Here is a 17,347-nt window from a genome sequence, read left to right as displayed (position 1 = left end):
TGGTGAGCATTTTATATTTCTCTGAGCTATTTGGGATTAGTAGGACCTGATAAGTATAGTATCTAAGCATTGTCTTTGAACAGGAAGTACTTTTTGAAAAAAAGATGACGTTGGGTTTATTTTAATACCTAACACAATAAAGTTGCCAATGTGTAACAAAGTAGAAAACTGTTCATTTCAACTGTTCATCAAAACAGAACATGAACAAATTTGCAAACAGTGTGAGTGAGTATGTATGTGTGTGTGCACTAAGTTTGTGTGCATTTCAATGTCTGAACATAGCAACAAATAAGGGCACAACTGCTAATGAGGGGGGGCCTGTTGCTGTCCCTGTCCTTGTCCACCTGGTCATACTTCTGACCTAGTCTAAAATCAAATAGACTCTGGATTTAGCCCAGAGAAATGTATTTATTATTCCAATTGGACTCTTAATATCTCACCCGGCACAGCCAGAAGAGGACTGGTTACCCCTCTGAGCCTGGGTCCTCTCTAGGTTTCTTCCTAAAATTTGACCTTCTTAGGGAGTTTTTCCTAGCCACTGAAATTCAACACTACTGTTGTATGCTCCTTGGGGTTTAAGGCCGGGTGTCTCTGTAAAGCACTTTGTGACAACTGCTGTTGTAAAAAGGGCTTTATAAATAAATTTGATTGATTGATTGATAATGACATATGCAGTCAGTGTTTTATTTATATACTGTACATCATAGTGTATACTGCATTTGTCAGTACCAGAGAGGTATTTAAAGTAAATAATCAATAAGTAATGCATGTTACATGCACCAGCACTGAAAAAAAAAAGAGGAAATGGCATGAGTGTCCATAACAGTAATAGATTAGTGGCTGCAGCTAGTATTTGTGTCATTAACGTGAATAGATTAGTGGCTACGGCTATTACTTACTGAATATGACTGTTTGACAGCCACAAGGAAGCACTATCCCTGACCTGGACCATCACGAATGGCCACCAGACAGAGGTTAAGAAGAGACTAGTGCAAAAAAGATGGCACTTGATCATGATTAAGAAACTGTAAACTGTATGCTCTTAGATACACTACTGAAAAGCTCTCATACATACAAGTGAAACGCTCTCACACATACAAGGTTGAGTGCTTGTTATTTTTATCCACAGCTGTGTGCCTAAACACATAGATTAATCTAAGGAATGCGCTCTCTAAATTGTCCTTGTCTCCTGTTATCTACTCATAGCTATCATTGTCCAAAGTCCTCCTGGCAGATCAAGACGATACCTGAGGATTCCAGCTGCTACTCCACTGACCATTCTTCCCCATGGATTGTCCCTGTACTTGTCCATCTGGTTATGCTTCTGACCTGGTCTACGTTTAATAGACTCTCGACTCAGCCCACATGAATTTATTCATTTATAAACTTGTACTCTTAAAATGTTCACCCGGCACAGCCAGAAGAGGACTGGTCACCCCTTTGGACCGGATTCCTCTCTAGGTTTCTTCCTGTTGGCCTTCTTAGGGTGTTATTCCTAGCCACTGAAATTCAACACTGTTGTTGTTTGCCCCATGGGGTTTCATGCTGGGTGTTTTGTAAAAGCACTTTGTGACAACTGCTGATGTAAAAAGGGGTTTATAAATAAATTTGATTGACTGATTGAATATTTACATTATATGCAGTGTCCCAACATTTTTGGAAACAAGGTTGTGTAATCAACAACTATAACTGACCACATTCAATATGACACATTTGCAACAATGCCAACACATAGACAGGGGGCAAATATTTGTCATAATAATTCCTGGTGTTATCAGTAAATGCTGAAAAATATTCTACAGCAGATTAAACTAACTCCACAAATATTACACATAAAATGTCCCAAAAAACTGCACAGGCAGAAGGGCTTTGTTTGCAGCCGCAGAGCGACAGGGTGATTTAGGGTTCAGGCAGGAATCGTGTTCAGGCAGGCAAATTGTCAAAACAAAGTAATCCAATACATGCAGGCAAAGGTATCGAAATACTAGGCAGGCAGGTAGTCAAATAGGGTTACCTAGTTGGTATACTATGAAGATTAAACTTAAAAATCGAGGCAGGTTTAGTATGCTGACTGACAAGTTACAAACAGCAAAACCTCACAATGAGGGAACAGAACTGAACAGATTAAGTAAGGAAGGCTAATTGGGAAGAGGTGTGTGACACAGGTGGGGCTAATAACAAAAGACACAAGCTATGTTCAAACAATGCAAAATAAAAAACAGAAACCAAATGACATAGAAGTAGAAAGCACGAAAATAAAACAACAGAACAGGCAGACACGGAACCTCATAGTAGGATTATGTCCAATCACTCTAAAAGGTTTTAATATAATTATGTACGGTGAGTTAAGGCAAAAACAGTTATGTATATTGTTGCTTTATTTTATTGTATTTTCTGTATGAATATAATTTTGCTTATATACTCTTCTTCCTAACTCTCACTACAGCTGACCTCACACAAGTCCTCCCCATCCTAGTGTAGGTTTCCCAGAGCTCTGTCATCAGCTAACATAACTAGGTGTTTCCAAGAGTAGGAACTTCTACAGTAATCTTTGTACAGGATGGCATATAAGATCTGAGCAGTTAGCAAGCAGAACCACACGACCACCCGACCTTCCTCTTAAAATGAATTACGTCAGTTCAATTATGTGGTTCAGGGTTGGAGGCATAACTGTGACGTCTGGTCTTTTTGACTTGTCATACAGGAAAGGTTTATAGAGGTTATTGTGGGTGTTTATGTGATAATGGTTTAAAGTCCTGAGCTAACTGAAGAACTGTAGTTGAGATCAATTAATCTCTGAGCGAGGGAGAGAGAGAAAGAGATGGAGAATTATTAAAATATAAAACAATATTAGTATAATAAAAGGTACGTATTCAGGATTCCATGAAATGTTTACTCACCAGTTTATACTAGTATTGTACATGGTTGAGGCCTGGATGCCCAGAATCAATAAAGACAGAAACATCCACATTAAGTCAATTTGTGTAAAATACCTAGCTAATAGATGAGACTACAGTCATGGCCAAAAGTGTTGGCACCCCTGACATTTTTCCAGAAAATCAAGTATTTCTCACAGAAAAGTATTGCATTAACACATGTTTTTCTATACACATGTTTATTCCCTTTGTGTGTATTGGAAAAAAAAAAGCTAATTGGACATAATTGCACACAAAACCCCAAAAATGGGCTGGACAAAATTCTTGGCACCCTTTCAGAATTGTGGATAAATAAGATTGTTTCAAGCATGTGATGCTCCTTTAAACTCACCTGGGGCAAGTAACAGGTGTGGGCAATATAAAAATCACACCTGAAAGCAGATAAAAAGGAGAGAAGTTGACTTAGTCTGTGCATTGTGTGTCTGTGTGTACCACACTAAGTATGGACAACAGAAAGAGGAGAAGAGAACTGTCTGAGGACTTGAGAATCAAAATTGTGGAAAAATATCAACAATCTCAAGGTTACAAGTCCATCTCCAGAGATCTAGATGTTCCTTTGTCCACAGTGCGCAGCATTATCAAGAAGTTTGCAACCCATGGCACTGTAGCTAATCTCCCTGGACGTGGATGGAAAAGAAAAATTGAGGAAAGGTTGCAACGCAGGATAGTCCGGATGGTGGATAAGCAGCCCCAAACAAGTTCCAAAGAAATTCATGCTGTCCTGCAGGCTTAGGGTGCATCAGTGTCAGCATGAACTATCCGTCGACATTTGAATTAAATGAAACGCTATGGCAGGAGACCCAGGAGGACCCCACTGCTGACACAAAGACATAAAAAAGCAAGACTACAGTTTGAAATATATATGTACTTGAGTAAGCCAAAATCCTTCTGGGAAAACTTCTTGTGGACAGATGAGACCAAGATATAGCTTTTTGGTAAACCACATCATTCTACAGTTTACCGAAACTGAATGAGGCCTACAAAGAAAAGAACACAGTACCTACAGTCAAATATGGTGGAGGTTCAAAGATGTTATGGGGTTGTTTTGCTGCCTCTGGCACTGGGTGCCTTGACTGTGTGCAAGGCATCATGAAATATGAGGATTACCACAGGATTTTGGGTCGCAATGTAGGGCCCAGTGTCAAAAAGCTAGGTTTGGGTCCAAGATTGTAGGTCTTCCAGCAGGACAATGACCCCAAACATACTTCAAAAAGCACACAGAAATGGATTGCAACAAAGCGCTGGAGAGTTCTGAAGTGGCCAGCAATGAGTCCAGATCTAAATCCCATTGAACACCTGTGGAGAGATCTTAAAATTGCTGTTGGGAAAAGACGCCCTTCCAATATGAGAGACCTGGAGCAGTTTGCAAAGGAAGAGTGGTCCAGAATTCCGGGTGAGTGGTGTAAGAAGCTTATTGATGGTTATAGGAAGCGATTGATTTCAGTTATTTTTTCCAAAGGGTGTACAACCAAATATTAATTTAAGGGGGCCAAGAATTTCGTCCAGCCCATTTTGGGGGTTTTGTGTGCAATTATGTCCAATTTGCTTTTTTTCCTTCTTTTTTTTGTTTTGTTCCAATACACACAAAGGGAATAAACGTGTACAGCAAAACATGTGTTAATGCAATACTTTTCTGTGAGAATTACTTGATTTTCTGGAAAAATTTCAGGGGTGCCAACACTTTTGGCCATGACTGTATGTGGTATACTGTGAGTATACACCTTTTCATTCTTTTCATTATCATAATAACCTATCATATTGATCCTATGCAGTAATGTGTCAGAAGTGCAATACGGCTTACAGAGTCAGTGTTGGTCGGTCCAGGAGGAAGATTTACCTGAAAGAGAACAGGACTCAGTCAGCATGCTTATAGACTCACAGCTTCACACAATGTGACAATCTCTGTAACTAACATATAGAAAATTATGGGAACAATGGAAATACGTTATCTTAGTGTTCTATTGAACTGCAGGGTAGAAACTCACTCTTGGTCTTGGCAGCGTAGGACGTACAGTCTCATACACATCAGAATCTGTAGGTGAAGGGGGTTGATAAAGTGGATAATTTACAATACATGTTGGGTAATAATGAGAAATGATCAGCACCTCCTTGTCTGCAGTAATGAACACTTAACAAACCTTCTGTAGGACCTTTGATGCCTTGTGAGTGGCTGGTGGCTGCCTGGGTTGTGTCTTCCGTTTGTGAAATTGGTTAGGGCTGCTCAAGTTATCTAACAAGACTAGATAAGGACCAGTTCTCTCTAGAGAACAGATTTGTACTAGAGTCAAATGATAATGTGTTTGTCTTACCATTCTCTGTTGGTTTTATGGTCTTGTTCCTAAACAACAAATGGAACGAATTTTCATATGAGACAACATTCACTACTAAAGCAGTCTCACCTAGACAAATGAACCCACTCGTTAAAGATGTCTTTGCGGAAATTGGAATATGCCAAAATAAAAAGATTAAGAAATTCACATATGCAAATACTAAACACTTGCATGCATGCACACAGCCATTTTAGTTTCACTTGAAACTTTTTTTTTTTGCTGAAGCCAGAATCTCTCTTTGAAACACGCTAGGTGAATGGAATGGGCGTGAGGATAACATTGTAAATAATCATGAGCATATCTTTTCACCTGCTCCAGCAGCTTTACTCAGCGAATGTGAAAACGATAGTGAAAACAGATACAACAGAGGCTGCAGGAATAGGCTACCTTATGAACGCTGACACTTTTAGTAGAATGTTTACAGTACAAAGTACAGTTCAGTTATGGCTTTACAGACATAGCAATGATATTGATTGTATTAGTATACTTTGTTGATACTATTTACACCTGAGTTCAAATGTTGATTCTATTCAGCAATAGTGCTGATTTAACTGTGCATGCCCTTTAATATTATTTATTTTATTAATTTTTTTATGTTGTGATATCCAACATGTGATCATGGTTATGCCTCACTACACAAACTCCCAACGGTCTTAGGAAAGTCAAAGATCGGGACATGCCTCCTCTGACACACATCCTACCCAGCCACTTTGCTTTTATTTTGGCTTTTATTTTGTTTACTGGAACATTGTAATAATAATTTTAAAAACCCTGGAATGCCACATTTCATTTTGAAATCAATGTCTTCCACTTTCTATGTTTTTTAGACTCACCGATTATGATTTATGCCGAAATAGAGACCAAGACCCACAGTAACAACCACCAACGTCACTGTGACCGCTATACCTGCTGCTGCCTCTGGGCTTAGCGGTATAGCAGATTTATCTACAACACACAAACATAGAAACACATTAACAAACAAAACAGAACCTGTGGAAATAATGTGGTGTTTACGTTGATTCAATATGTGTTATCTCAATACAAAAAGCACACACCCTAACCCTAACACATAAGTATATGTATGAATATTTTTGACAATTGAAAGCATACCTAATTCTCTTCCCATTGAACTTTACTCTGTTGTCACCATTACAAGCTATCTTGTTATAAACAATCTTAAATTGTAAATTGTCAAACAAAATTGAGTTTGTATTTTCTCAAAATGTTGTATTTGCCTTCAATTTGCTTTGTTTTTGTGCCTCAACTAGTGGCTGATTGTTTCAGATATCAGTACCTTTCACTGACAGATGATGGTCCCCAGAGACGTTTCTTCTGGTGAGATCATTCATAGCAACACACCTGTAGTCCCCACTGTTGTTGTAACTGATGCTCGTTATGACGTATCCAGCTTCATGTACGCTTGTCTGTTGCCCATTGAACAACCAGGTGAACCTAGCTGGTGGTACAGACACAACTGAGCAGTAAAGCAGAGTAAATGTTTCTACTTCAGCAGTGTCTGGGCTGAGGATGGTCATAGAGTCCGGTCCATCTGCAAGCACATGAAAGAACATCACTGTAGAACGAAACACAACATGTCAGATAAGGGAATAACGTTTTCTTGTGGGCCCTGAAAGTGGGCCCTGAAAGCTATATTTTTAGGGCTAGTCCTGGATTAAAAACACCTTTCAATGGAGGGGCTCCGTAAAAGTTTTTCCCATTTGGAAAATATATATTTAAACCAATTTATTAGGATTTCACATATATATATATAAAAAGAAATTGTGAGTAGTTCAGGACTACTTTTGGCTTAAACTGTGTCTGAACCTGATCCATAGTACTAGATTAGAGGAAGACCTATACTCACAGTTTACTATCACAATATGGGACGCATTAGCAAAGCTAGCAGGGTTTGCAAGGTAACACTTGTATTCCCCTGCATCATGTCTCATCACAGGACTGATAGATACTGTTCTGTTATCCTCAGAGAAGAATAGATTGTCCCCAGGAGGCAGAGGCTGACCATCCTTCATCCATTGTCTAAGAGTGATGTGACCAGCTCCCTCACAGGTTAGGTTGGCAGAGCTTTCATTCGCAAACAGATGCTCTGCTGGCCCTGTGATGCTGGCATTAGATACAGGCTCTGAAGAACAAGAAGATGAAGCCAAAGACGTAGTTTAGTGAAGACACCACATGGTTTACCAAGCAACTAAGTATCTCACGGTAAAATATGTTCAACAAAACCAAAGCTACATTTAGTATTACTCAGACACTGATTAAACATTGTTGTTGGTTAGTTCTTGCATCCATAGCAGTAAATGTCGTAGTGTTTATTCTCTTTATCATGGCAACTGGACTCACCATAGACGACTAGTTCAGTCGATTGGATGATCGTCTCTGTTGTAGCTTTCACTATTGCAACTATGTACTGTCCACTGTCAGCCAGGGTCAAATTCCTGAGCTCCAGAGATCCGGTAGTCCTGTTCAGAGTGATCCTCTCTCTGTATCCTGGCCCTGTAGAGTCACTGGTAGAGTTTATAATATTTTCCCCATTAAAACTCCAGGATATTGTTATGAATGGCTGGGGTGGTGGGCTTAGATTTGTGATGAACATCACAGTCCGTCCTACTGCTCCATTCACAGGTCCTTGAGGTAACACACCCTCTCCGGCATACAGACCTGGATGGAGAACAGCCAGGGAGGCAGAGACCCAGATTTATGTAAATCTAAAATATCATTCTGGACATTCAAAATGACTGACTCAAGCCCTGGTTTTAACATGCGTCCTTTGGCCTGATATTATCCTAAACTTGTCTTAATCTTGATCATTTACACTTTTACGTTCCAATCAGAATGTGGACAAGATCAGTTCAAAAAAGACACGATTGCATCAGGTATAAACAGTGCAATGGCCATTACCCGGCTCAGCAAAAGTCCAACAGCTGTAATAGTGGAACAGCTACAAACACACAACAGACACACAGGTTGCAAGGGGAAGCCGGCAGAGATTCTGCACACACTTCTATTAATTTCATTGTTCCTGACAAATATGCATGCATACAAATCAATACAAATTACATTCCATGTGATGTCTGCACATTTACAACTCACTGAGCTAGATGACAATAACAAGTATAAAGACAGGGCACATCTGCTTTACCTGTGAGGATGGACAGAGAGAATGAAATGGCTGCTGCTCTTTCCATAGTTGTTGGAGTATTCTCTTCCAGATGTAGAAAGCAGTTCTAGCAATACATCAAGGTGCGGTCTGATTTTAAGAGCCACCAGACGGATTACAAGGAAGTTCTTGTTTTCCCGAATGCAACAGTGAAGTGACCTTTGGATTGACTCAGGTAATAACTTTGCTATTTTGTCATTTATGTGCAAGTATTGAGATGTGGGAAGTGAATAGTTGTGTAATGATGCAAATGCATGTACAAATGGCAATTCTGACTGGGAAAACAAGGTGTAAGGTAGTACTGCAGAGGCAACTTAAATGCAGGGATAGCAGCAATGAGGTCCCTGAGGTAGACATGTACATTTAGCAACTAATAAATTACCTATCAGACTTTGCAAGGCAGTGTCAGAGTCCAGTAGTACAAAGGGAGTAGTGCAACAAGGTCCATGAGAGGCAGTACTAAGCGGTGGGTGGGTGGGTGGGTATGGTTAGGGATGGGTTCAGCAGGGTTACAGTAGATGGATAGAAACTGTTCCTGAGCCTGCTGGTGCGGGAATGAAGAGACCTGTACCACCTGCCTGTGGGTGAGGGGACGGTGCGGGCTAACGGTGGGGTCAGAGAGACCCGAGGGCGAAGGGACGGTGCGGGCTAACGGTGGGGTCAGAGAGACCCGTGGGCGAGGGGACGGTGCGGGCTAACGGTGGGGTCAGAGAGACCCGAGGGCGAGGGGATGGTGCGGGCTAACGGTGGGGTCAGAGAGACCCGTGGGCGAGGGGACGGTGCGGGCTAACGGTGGGGTCAGAGAGACCCGAGGGCGAAGGGACGGTGCGGGCTAACGGTGGGGTCAGAGAGACCCGTGGGTGAGGGGATGGTGCAGGCTAACGGTGGGGTCAGAGAGACCCGAGGGCGAGGGGACGGTGCGGGCTAACGGTGGGGTCAGAGAGACCCGTGGGTGAGGGGAACTGGTATGCACAGAGACCCCGAGACACTCTCCCCTAACCGTGGGGCGGATCGTCCCTTCTTCTGGAAACCCCCAATCAGCACACGTGGGACAGTACAGGTGCAGCGTCTGCATACATATCTCTTACACCTGCTGCACACCGTGTGGGTTTTACAGTCTTTTTTGTGCGGGCAGCTCTGACACCTCTTCCTCTTACTGGCAGGGGCGATCACGGGCTCTAGCGCTCTGAGTGGCTTTCACAAGCACAGCCCAGGATGAGGGCGGGTTTCCTGTCCTGGCGCTCGCTCACGTCTGCCTCCGTGTGCAGCGTGCTCAGCAGTAACACATGTTTTCTTGGCCATGTAGGACACTAGAGTGGCGTTCGGCGTGAATGCGAACCGGGACGAGAACACCTCTCAGCCCTTGGTAGCGAGCAGCGCGGCACGGAGCTCAGGCTTGTTCTTGCGAACCGTGGCCACCATCGTGATCTCCCTGGCCAGGAGCTGCTGTCCCAGTTCGTAAGGAGGTGAATAAATTGTCGCACGTCTCGTTGTGCCCCGAGCCCCCCCCACCACCCATATGCCCTGGTTCTCCCCTGAGCCCCTCCGTCACATCACGCACCACCCGCATGCCCTGGTTCTCCCCTGAGCCCCTCCGTCACATCAAGTACCACCCGCATGCCCTGGTTATCCCCTGAGCCCTCCGTCACATCAAGTACCACCCGCATGCCCTGGTTCTCCCCTGAGCCCCTCCGTCACATCAAGCACCACCCGCATGCCCTGGTTCTCCCCTGAGCCCCTCCGTCACATCAAGTACCACCCGCATGCCCTGGTTCTCCCGAGCCCCTCCGTCACATCAAGTACCACCCGCATGCCCTGGTTCTCCCGAGCCTCTCCATGGGCCTTTCGCTCTCTGCGTCCCACAGACTGGCCGCGGCCTCGCTTCGGGACCTGTATACGCCCGCTAGGATCAGCAGCCCCACGTAGGCGCACAGGTCGATCGCGTCCATGGCCTTCCAGCAGTCTCCGTGTTTCTGAGAGCCCTCCAGGTTTGTAATCTCCAGGACCACGCTCTCTATCGCGGGTGAGATGAACAGCTGGAACGTGGAGGCTATGCCCCGTGCGTGGGAGACAGCGTTCTCACTTCGACACAACCGCCAAAACTCTGTGTACTTACAGGCCAATTTGCACATGCTTACATACTGTTTTCAAAACTGTTAAACTTAAGTTCAAAACAATAACATAATACAAAACTGCATAAGACAGCAATTTGCTACAATTCTACAGTAATATTTTAATGAAATATATTTCAAATCTTAAAATTAGATGCTATAAAAACAATTGAACAATTGGACGAACCACAGCTGATTCTCATTGTAGAGGAACCTCTACACAGTTACTCTTTCAATTTCATTACAAAAGGAGACAACTGCTGAGTAGTTTTGCATTGTGATGTGGACCCAGCCAGAAAATTGGGGAGGGGGCGAGGAATATGTATGCGTGGTGGAAGAAGAATAAGAGGAAGATCAAGAGCTGTAGTCTCAGATGAGATCAGAGCTACAGTTATTGATCATGTAGTAAATCATGGTCTCTCAATGAGAGGCTGGTCAGAGAGTGCAGCCAAATCTGCAACACTCAACAGTGGCATCTATTGTTAGAGTTTTTAAAAAATTTAATTATTAGCTAACCAGCCATTGTGCAACGCTTAAACACAGGATGCGCTGTAACTTTCAAGTTAGGCAAAACCATTTGGAAGGAGAGGGGTGTCCTGTTTTTCACTTTAGTGCCTATTCTTTATGCTACTACATACTCGTCAGCTATGTTTAGAAAAATATGATATTATGAAAAAAAATCCAGACAGAAGGGCACTTTGTCAGTGGTGGGGAAGAGGGACAGGGGCTGCCACCCTCATTTGCCCCTGCCTGTGCATGAACCTGGAAATAAATATATATGAATGTTCATTATTTATGTAATGATCCCTGTTGTTAGTCAGTGTGATAGGAGTGACAATGTGTGTTTCTGAGTGAGAATTGTTGCCAGTGTTATGGTTGAACAAGCTTGTTTTGAGACATGTCTGAAGCGTTTTGGTGGTTTTAGTGAGTTTTGGAGGTGAAAAACTGTAACAAAACTTCACACAGTCAGCAAAATGGAAGTATATGTGGACCAAACTGTGAATAATTTTTCATTGCCTTCACACAAAATGCATTCAATGAACACATTCCCCAAAATCCATGAAATCTTTTCTAAGTCATACTCAACCACCTACATATTTTCTTATTCATAGCATGTTTTTTCAAATGCTTACACACTGTTCTCAAAACTGTTAAAACACATTCAAAACAGAACTGTTGTGCATTTCTGCAGTAACCAGATTGAAATACAAAGAACATGTTTAATATTTGTTAGAACATTTTAATAATTGAATATTTAATAAATCCAAACACAGTTGATTGCAGTTTCAGTTGAAAACCTGGTACACTGTACCCTTTGAGAGAAACCAGTGAAACTGCACATAAATTCATGTTTGTGGATGTAGCTGGATTCAACCTGGCAAAAACACACCGCAGGGGAAGAAATGTGATTGGTCAGAGATCCACTGTGGATGTATCAGGCCAGAGAGGAGCTAACATCACAATGTGTGCAGCACTGTCCAAAGATGGTTTGCTGTTACACAAAACACTCAATGGCCCCTACAATACAGAGAGGCAAGCCTCTGAATACAAATGTGTCTGCCTACCAAGAGGATGTGATCCAGCTGAGCCTAGTAACATTACAGATGTGTTAAGTAGCTACTGTAGCAATCCACTATTGCTGTTGAGCAATAAATTCCAAGTTAGCACCACCACAGCTTAGGGTGACTAGCTTGGTAGCCAGCGATTTTGTAATTATTTATATCTATTTCAGTTGTTAGGGAATGAACTTTAGAAGTTGTCAGACAGGGAGGGCGAAAACAGCAGCAGGAAGAATTGGTTCACTCACTCACCTTCCCCGCACTTTGTCATTGGCGGGGAAGAGGGACAGGGGCTGCCACCCTCATTTGCCCCTGCCTGTGCATGAGCCTGGAAAGAAATACAAAAATATTTTTTCTGTTTTATATATCCAGAATGCATTTCATAAAGGATTAAACATGTTAAGTAACAAAGGTATTTGGTTATATGTTGTAACTCTGATAAATTACCACTTTTGAAAGGAGGGACAGTAAAAGAAAATTGGGTCCAGTAAGTTTAAAAAAAATTGATGTTGAATCCTAAAACAACTGGCATACATTGAACAGTTCACCTTTGGTTATACGGACACATGTTTGTGGGAGAAATTGTGTGACTATTTTAACAAGAAACCAGGCAAGCCTAGTTCAGCCGGCCCGCAATAGAAAGTGTTACCACCTCGAGATTCGAACCCGGGTCCCGTAAAAGATTGTGTCGTTAACCACTACACCACAGACCTGTACTTCTACTAGCTGTCAGTATATCCTCTTGTCTCTATCCTGAACAAATCCTCTAGCGAGTCTGCCAAAGCCATTTCATTTCATGGCATGAGAACCTATTTTGTTCTTTCATGGCTAAACAACGTACTTTGTGAATTACAATTATACAATAACTATTAATAAAGGCGACAATAACTAACTTTTTCATCAGGTGAAAAGATGAGAGAATTGTGGAATTTACCAGAAATAATGCAATTGCTCTCAACAGAATCAAACTTAGGTCTTCCACATGAGAGGCACTGTCTTTAACTACTATGCCACGGCATTACACGATTTAGTAGTCGCTAGACAATTAAGGATTGTGTTAAACTGACTAATGTTTCTTATTAAGTTTACTTCCGCCACAATAGCGTCTATGAACTGTATTGCTTTTGCCACTGGCTATTTTAAACACAATTTTCTCTACTCCTACACCTCTTAACTCACTTCTCCTTGGCAACAAACAATTCAACACTTCCCTCAACAATTGTGTCTACACACCCCTTAACTTACTCCACTATACTCCTCCTAGCAGGAGAATGGTATACTTTCCCACTCTTGGCCCTAACCATTCACGCTCTACTATCCCACAGCAGCGGACTCCCACACACCTGTGAGAGTCGCCCACTCATTCAGCCCCCACCCGTGCTGTCCCCCAAAGTCTATGTCTGAGGCGGTACTCGCGGGGCTCACTCATACAGCTACATTCAAAGCCGCCCGGTCCTGTACCACAGCAGTCTTCTTCTCCTACTGAGGGTGACACGGCGCAGTGGATTCGTCCATGCAGTCACTCGGGCCGTCGAGCCGGTATCACAAATCCTGCCTCCTGATCTCTCACGGTTGGCCCTAACAGACCGTGATAGGAGCACAGGACTTATACTGGTTGCAACCCTCACATTTATTTATACATGACCTATCTTGTTGTGTTGTGTCCTACCTAAAATGTGTAGCATGCCATTTAGCCCCCAATCTTTGGATTCAAAAGCTCCCCATTGCATCAATCAAGAAAGTTTAGTTTGTTAAATTTGGTGAGGCCTTACGTGGTGCCAAACTGCCAGGCTAGGTGTTTCAAGTCACACAAACCACTAAATTAAAGTAAGAACATGCTTACCTCTCAAAGTGGTCACGTGTTGTTTGTGCGACCCGACCCACGGCGCCTTCTGCAGTCGACAGCCAGCCAGCCCGATGCCAACCCTGCTCGCAGCGCCAAAATTATGTCGTGGAAAACACTTCAGATTTCCAGACAAAAAAGATGCAAAGACTTGAATCCAAACGTAGACTTTATTGACGTCATAAAGCCGTGCTGATCTGCAGAGCAACCAAGCCGTGTTGGTCTGCAGAACAACTAACTTCCAAACCTTAAACACACATTTTTATACAGTATGGTTAAACAATGATATTAAACAATTATGCTAATCCTTCTGGAATCTTCCATCAATGTTTTTCACAACCTTCTGGGATTCGTTCCCCCAGCCACTACTCATCATAACTACTCAGCATATTCTCTGAAATGGAAGGATTTCCTTATCTATGGGCTCACTCATCCAAGATTTTGCCAAATGAGTCAAGGTGAGTCAATGTTGTTATATGAGATAACAACAACCAATCATTGCACTGACAATTGGAACAATAGTCAAGCAAGAGCACAGTTAACCACTCTCTCTTAACAATTAAACTGTTTGGGAAAATAATATAATCCCTGGTTAAATGTTTTATCAATTAACACTCAATTAATATACAAGTGATCACATGAGACGTTCTGTCTACTCTTTATCAGGTTAATGTGAAATAACAACATTTTATGAAAATATCCCTACAAGTCCGGAGCAGATGAGAAAGATGTGGTCATGCAATCAGGGGCGTAGCACAAGATCCTGGGCCCTATGCACAGACAGTCCTGATGCCCCCCCCCCCCCCAATTTAAAAAATAAATAATTATAATAATAATCAGGCCTCTCTACACATGAATCTGCAGGCCTAGATGTTTATAGGGTGATAACTATTAACTGTACTGCTTAGAGTAGCCTGATCATTTCTTTACACACATTTCAAACCTTTCTCAACATTCTCTAACCTACTTTACTCTGCCTCCTCTCCAGTTCCTCATCTCTCATTTCCACGCTGTGCTCCCTGCTGTCTTCACTCCCATCATCCTCAATCACATCTTCTCTATCATCTTTATTTATGAAGAATACATTTGATATTAACCTCTTATCCTAATTGTAATGTTATATAATAAAATACATTAAGATATTAGTGTTACTTAACACATTTCAATCAAAATGGCTAAACATGGTTTGTTTTAATATTGATATAAGCTCAAATCCAAAGAGGAGGCTGAGGGGTCTGTTGCTACTCCAGTCCCTGCTGTGACAGTTTCTGAAACTGAGGGCCATGTGTTCAACAATCTTAACATCTGCTTCTACAGAATCTGACATAACTATAATGTTGACATGTACGTACTGATTAGCTACCAAGCTACCTATGACACTGATTAGCCTATTATTGCTAATTATAGACATTATAGCCTATTAATTTAAAATGAAACATGCTTCAAATTAGGCCATTATAATGGTGTGTTGTATGCAAACAGCATTGTTGGTGTAGTTTATTTATTTAGCCTTTACCTCAGATTACACGTATAACCAAATTATCATTTGAAAGTGTATGTTCTGCTCTTCATATGGGTTGTCTCAGTCCGTTTTTAGCACTAACGGTCGCGGAGATATTCAAGTAGTTTAGCATGATTTCGTTTTCTAGTTTGTGCTCACAAGTCAGTCAGCAATCTCTTTCCCTCATTTAGTTTTCTCTCCTTATGCTGTCTTTCCTTTCTTTTCTGGCAGCCTGATTTGGCTTTCTTTGAGAAAGACATTTCTATACTAGAAGTTTGCGCTCCACGTCTCCACCAGATGCTCAACTGAACTAAACAAAATGCATTCAAGTGGACTAAACCATTTGGCGCATTAGCAAGGTGTGGGTGAGACCTTAGATAGTCTTTTTTGTATACAAAATGTAGTCAGTCAATCAACCAAGTTATTCAGCCAATACACTTTACATTTCATCTGACATACATTATGAAATGTAATTAGGAAATGAAAATATTCAGGTAAAATAAAATATATTCCAGACTTTTCAAGGGCCCTCTCTCCCCTTGGGCCCTGTTAATCATTATCGTTTTACCCCCAGTCCGACGCCCCTGCATGCAATTACCTTCTGACAACATTGCCACAAACGTTGTAAGAAGGTAATGTCACGACCCATCCACTACGTCACGGTTGGACGTGGTTACGTAACGTGTTTGCTGGGTAGCAATTGCTTGATTCTTATGATTATTTCTAGGAAGTTATAGATACTAGCAAGCCTATTACTGGCTAATAAGCTGTTAATCCCAAATGGAACATCAAACAGCTATGAAACCAAACATACTCGTAAATGTGTCTGTCAGGAATGGACAGTAAAAGTCCCATACAAAAATACATCTTGGGGGCGCTATAAACATAACCATAATGTTTTTTTTGCTGTTTTTGCTGTTAACAAAAACACACTTAAACAACATCTCCTCCGAAACCGCTGAACAGATTTGCTTAACAATCAGTGTAAAGGACCACTGGACCATTGTCTTTAAAAGTTATATAAGAAAAGTTAATATCTCAAACAATATGGCCTCCATTTTACTTTTGTGAAAAACTTGTTAACGACATCTCCCCGGAAACCGCTGAATGGATTTGCATGCCGTTTGGTGTGAAGGACCTTTGAACCATTATCTTTAAAAGTTCAATAAGGATAGTTGATATCTCAAATAGTATGGCTGAAATCGGCGAACGAAATTGAGCTGGGCAGGTCTATGAATTTAGAAGTCCATTAATCCCAAATGGAACAGATTTCTCAGCAAAAGCCTCCTCTAGGTTGTTCTCATGGATGAATCTTAACAGAGACAGGGCCATCTTACCAGTGTGAAGCTCAGTGTGGCGGTACAGAGTGGTCAGCTCTGACTTCAACTTTTCCTCGTTTCCTGGATGTAGGGAATGACAGGAACTATTGTGGGAAGAGCGAGCTGTCAACCAGCTTGGTTATTTGTGAAAACCTCTGCTCCACCTGGGAGATGACTGTGTCGCATGCCTCCTTCATCACCGGCTCTGTGTCGGTTACTTGTCGGCCTGTTCCATCGTGAACGGTGGCAGCCCATTCATCGGTATTCTGGACATTCTCCTTGAAACGGGTGAGTGCACTGCTAATCCCAGATGCATCGATGCTCCGTTTTTGCAAACATCAACATCTGGCATAAGGAAGAAAAAATTCCAGCAGCTGCAGAAAGGCTCGGTCCCTGAGTTTTGCCTCACTTATGGTGGCCTCATCCCATCCTGGTTGTGTGTGCATGTCCTCCATACACAGGTGCAGTGTGGTTTTCCCAAACTGCATTGACAGTTCTACTTTTGAAATTCTATCATAAAGCGGCTGGCCTTGGAATGCCTCTGCAAGTGCCACCACACATTTTGGAGTGCCA

General features: G+C 42.1%; 1 protein-coding gene across 6 annotated transcripts; it reads right to left on the bottom strand.

Moving 5' to 3' along the window:
- Window positions 1-1,596: 1,596 nt before the first annotated feature.
- LOC105008638 (carcinoembryonic antigen-related cell adhesion molecule 6) lies at window positions 1,597-8,553 on the bottom strand. 6 transcript variants are annotated; one of them, XM_034288770.1, is made up of 10 exons: window positions 8,424-8,553; window positions 7,625-7,942; window positions 7,131-7,406; window positions 6,561-6,815; window positions 6,100-6,211; window positions 5,246-5,274; window positions 4,922-4,968; window positions 4,738-4,773; window positions 2,901-2,932; window positions 1,597-2,796 (listed from the first exon to the last, which is right to left on the bottom strand). In XM_034288770.1, coding segments are annotated over exons 1-10 (1,152 nt in total). In that variant the 5' UTR covers window positions 8,470-8,553; the 3' UTR covers window positions 1,597-2,795. The 6 variants fall into 6 exon arrangements, with proteins under 6 accessions (XP_034144661.1, XP_034144660.1, XP_010866280.2 ...); XM_034288769.1 differs by having other exon boundaries at window positions 1,597-2,932; XM_010867978.5 differs by lacking the exons at window positions 4,738-4,773; window positions 4,922-4,968; window positions 5,246-5,274 and having other exon boundaries at window positions 2,901-2,947.
- Window positions 8,554-17,347: the final 8,794 nt, after the last annotated feature.

The sequence above is a fragment of the Esox lucius genome, chromosome 20 (genome assembly GCF_011004845.1).
Source record: "Esox lucius isolate fEsoLuc1 chromosome 20, fEsoLuc1.pri, whole genome shotgun sequence".
NCBI lineage: Eukaryota > Metazoa > Chordata > Actinopteri > Esociformes > Esocidae > Esox > Esox lucius.
The sequence above is the reverse complement of the archived record's forward strand: the minus strand, read 5'-3'. Positions and strand labels throughout refer to the sequence as shown.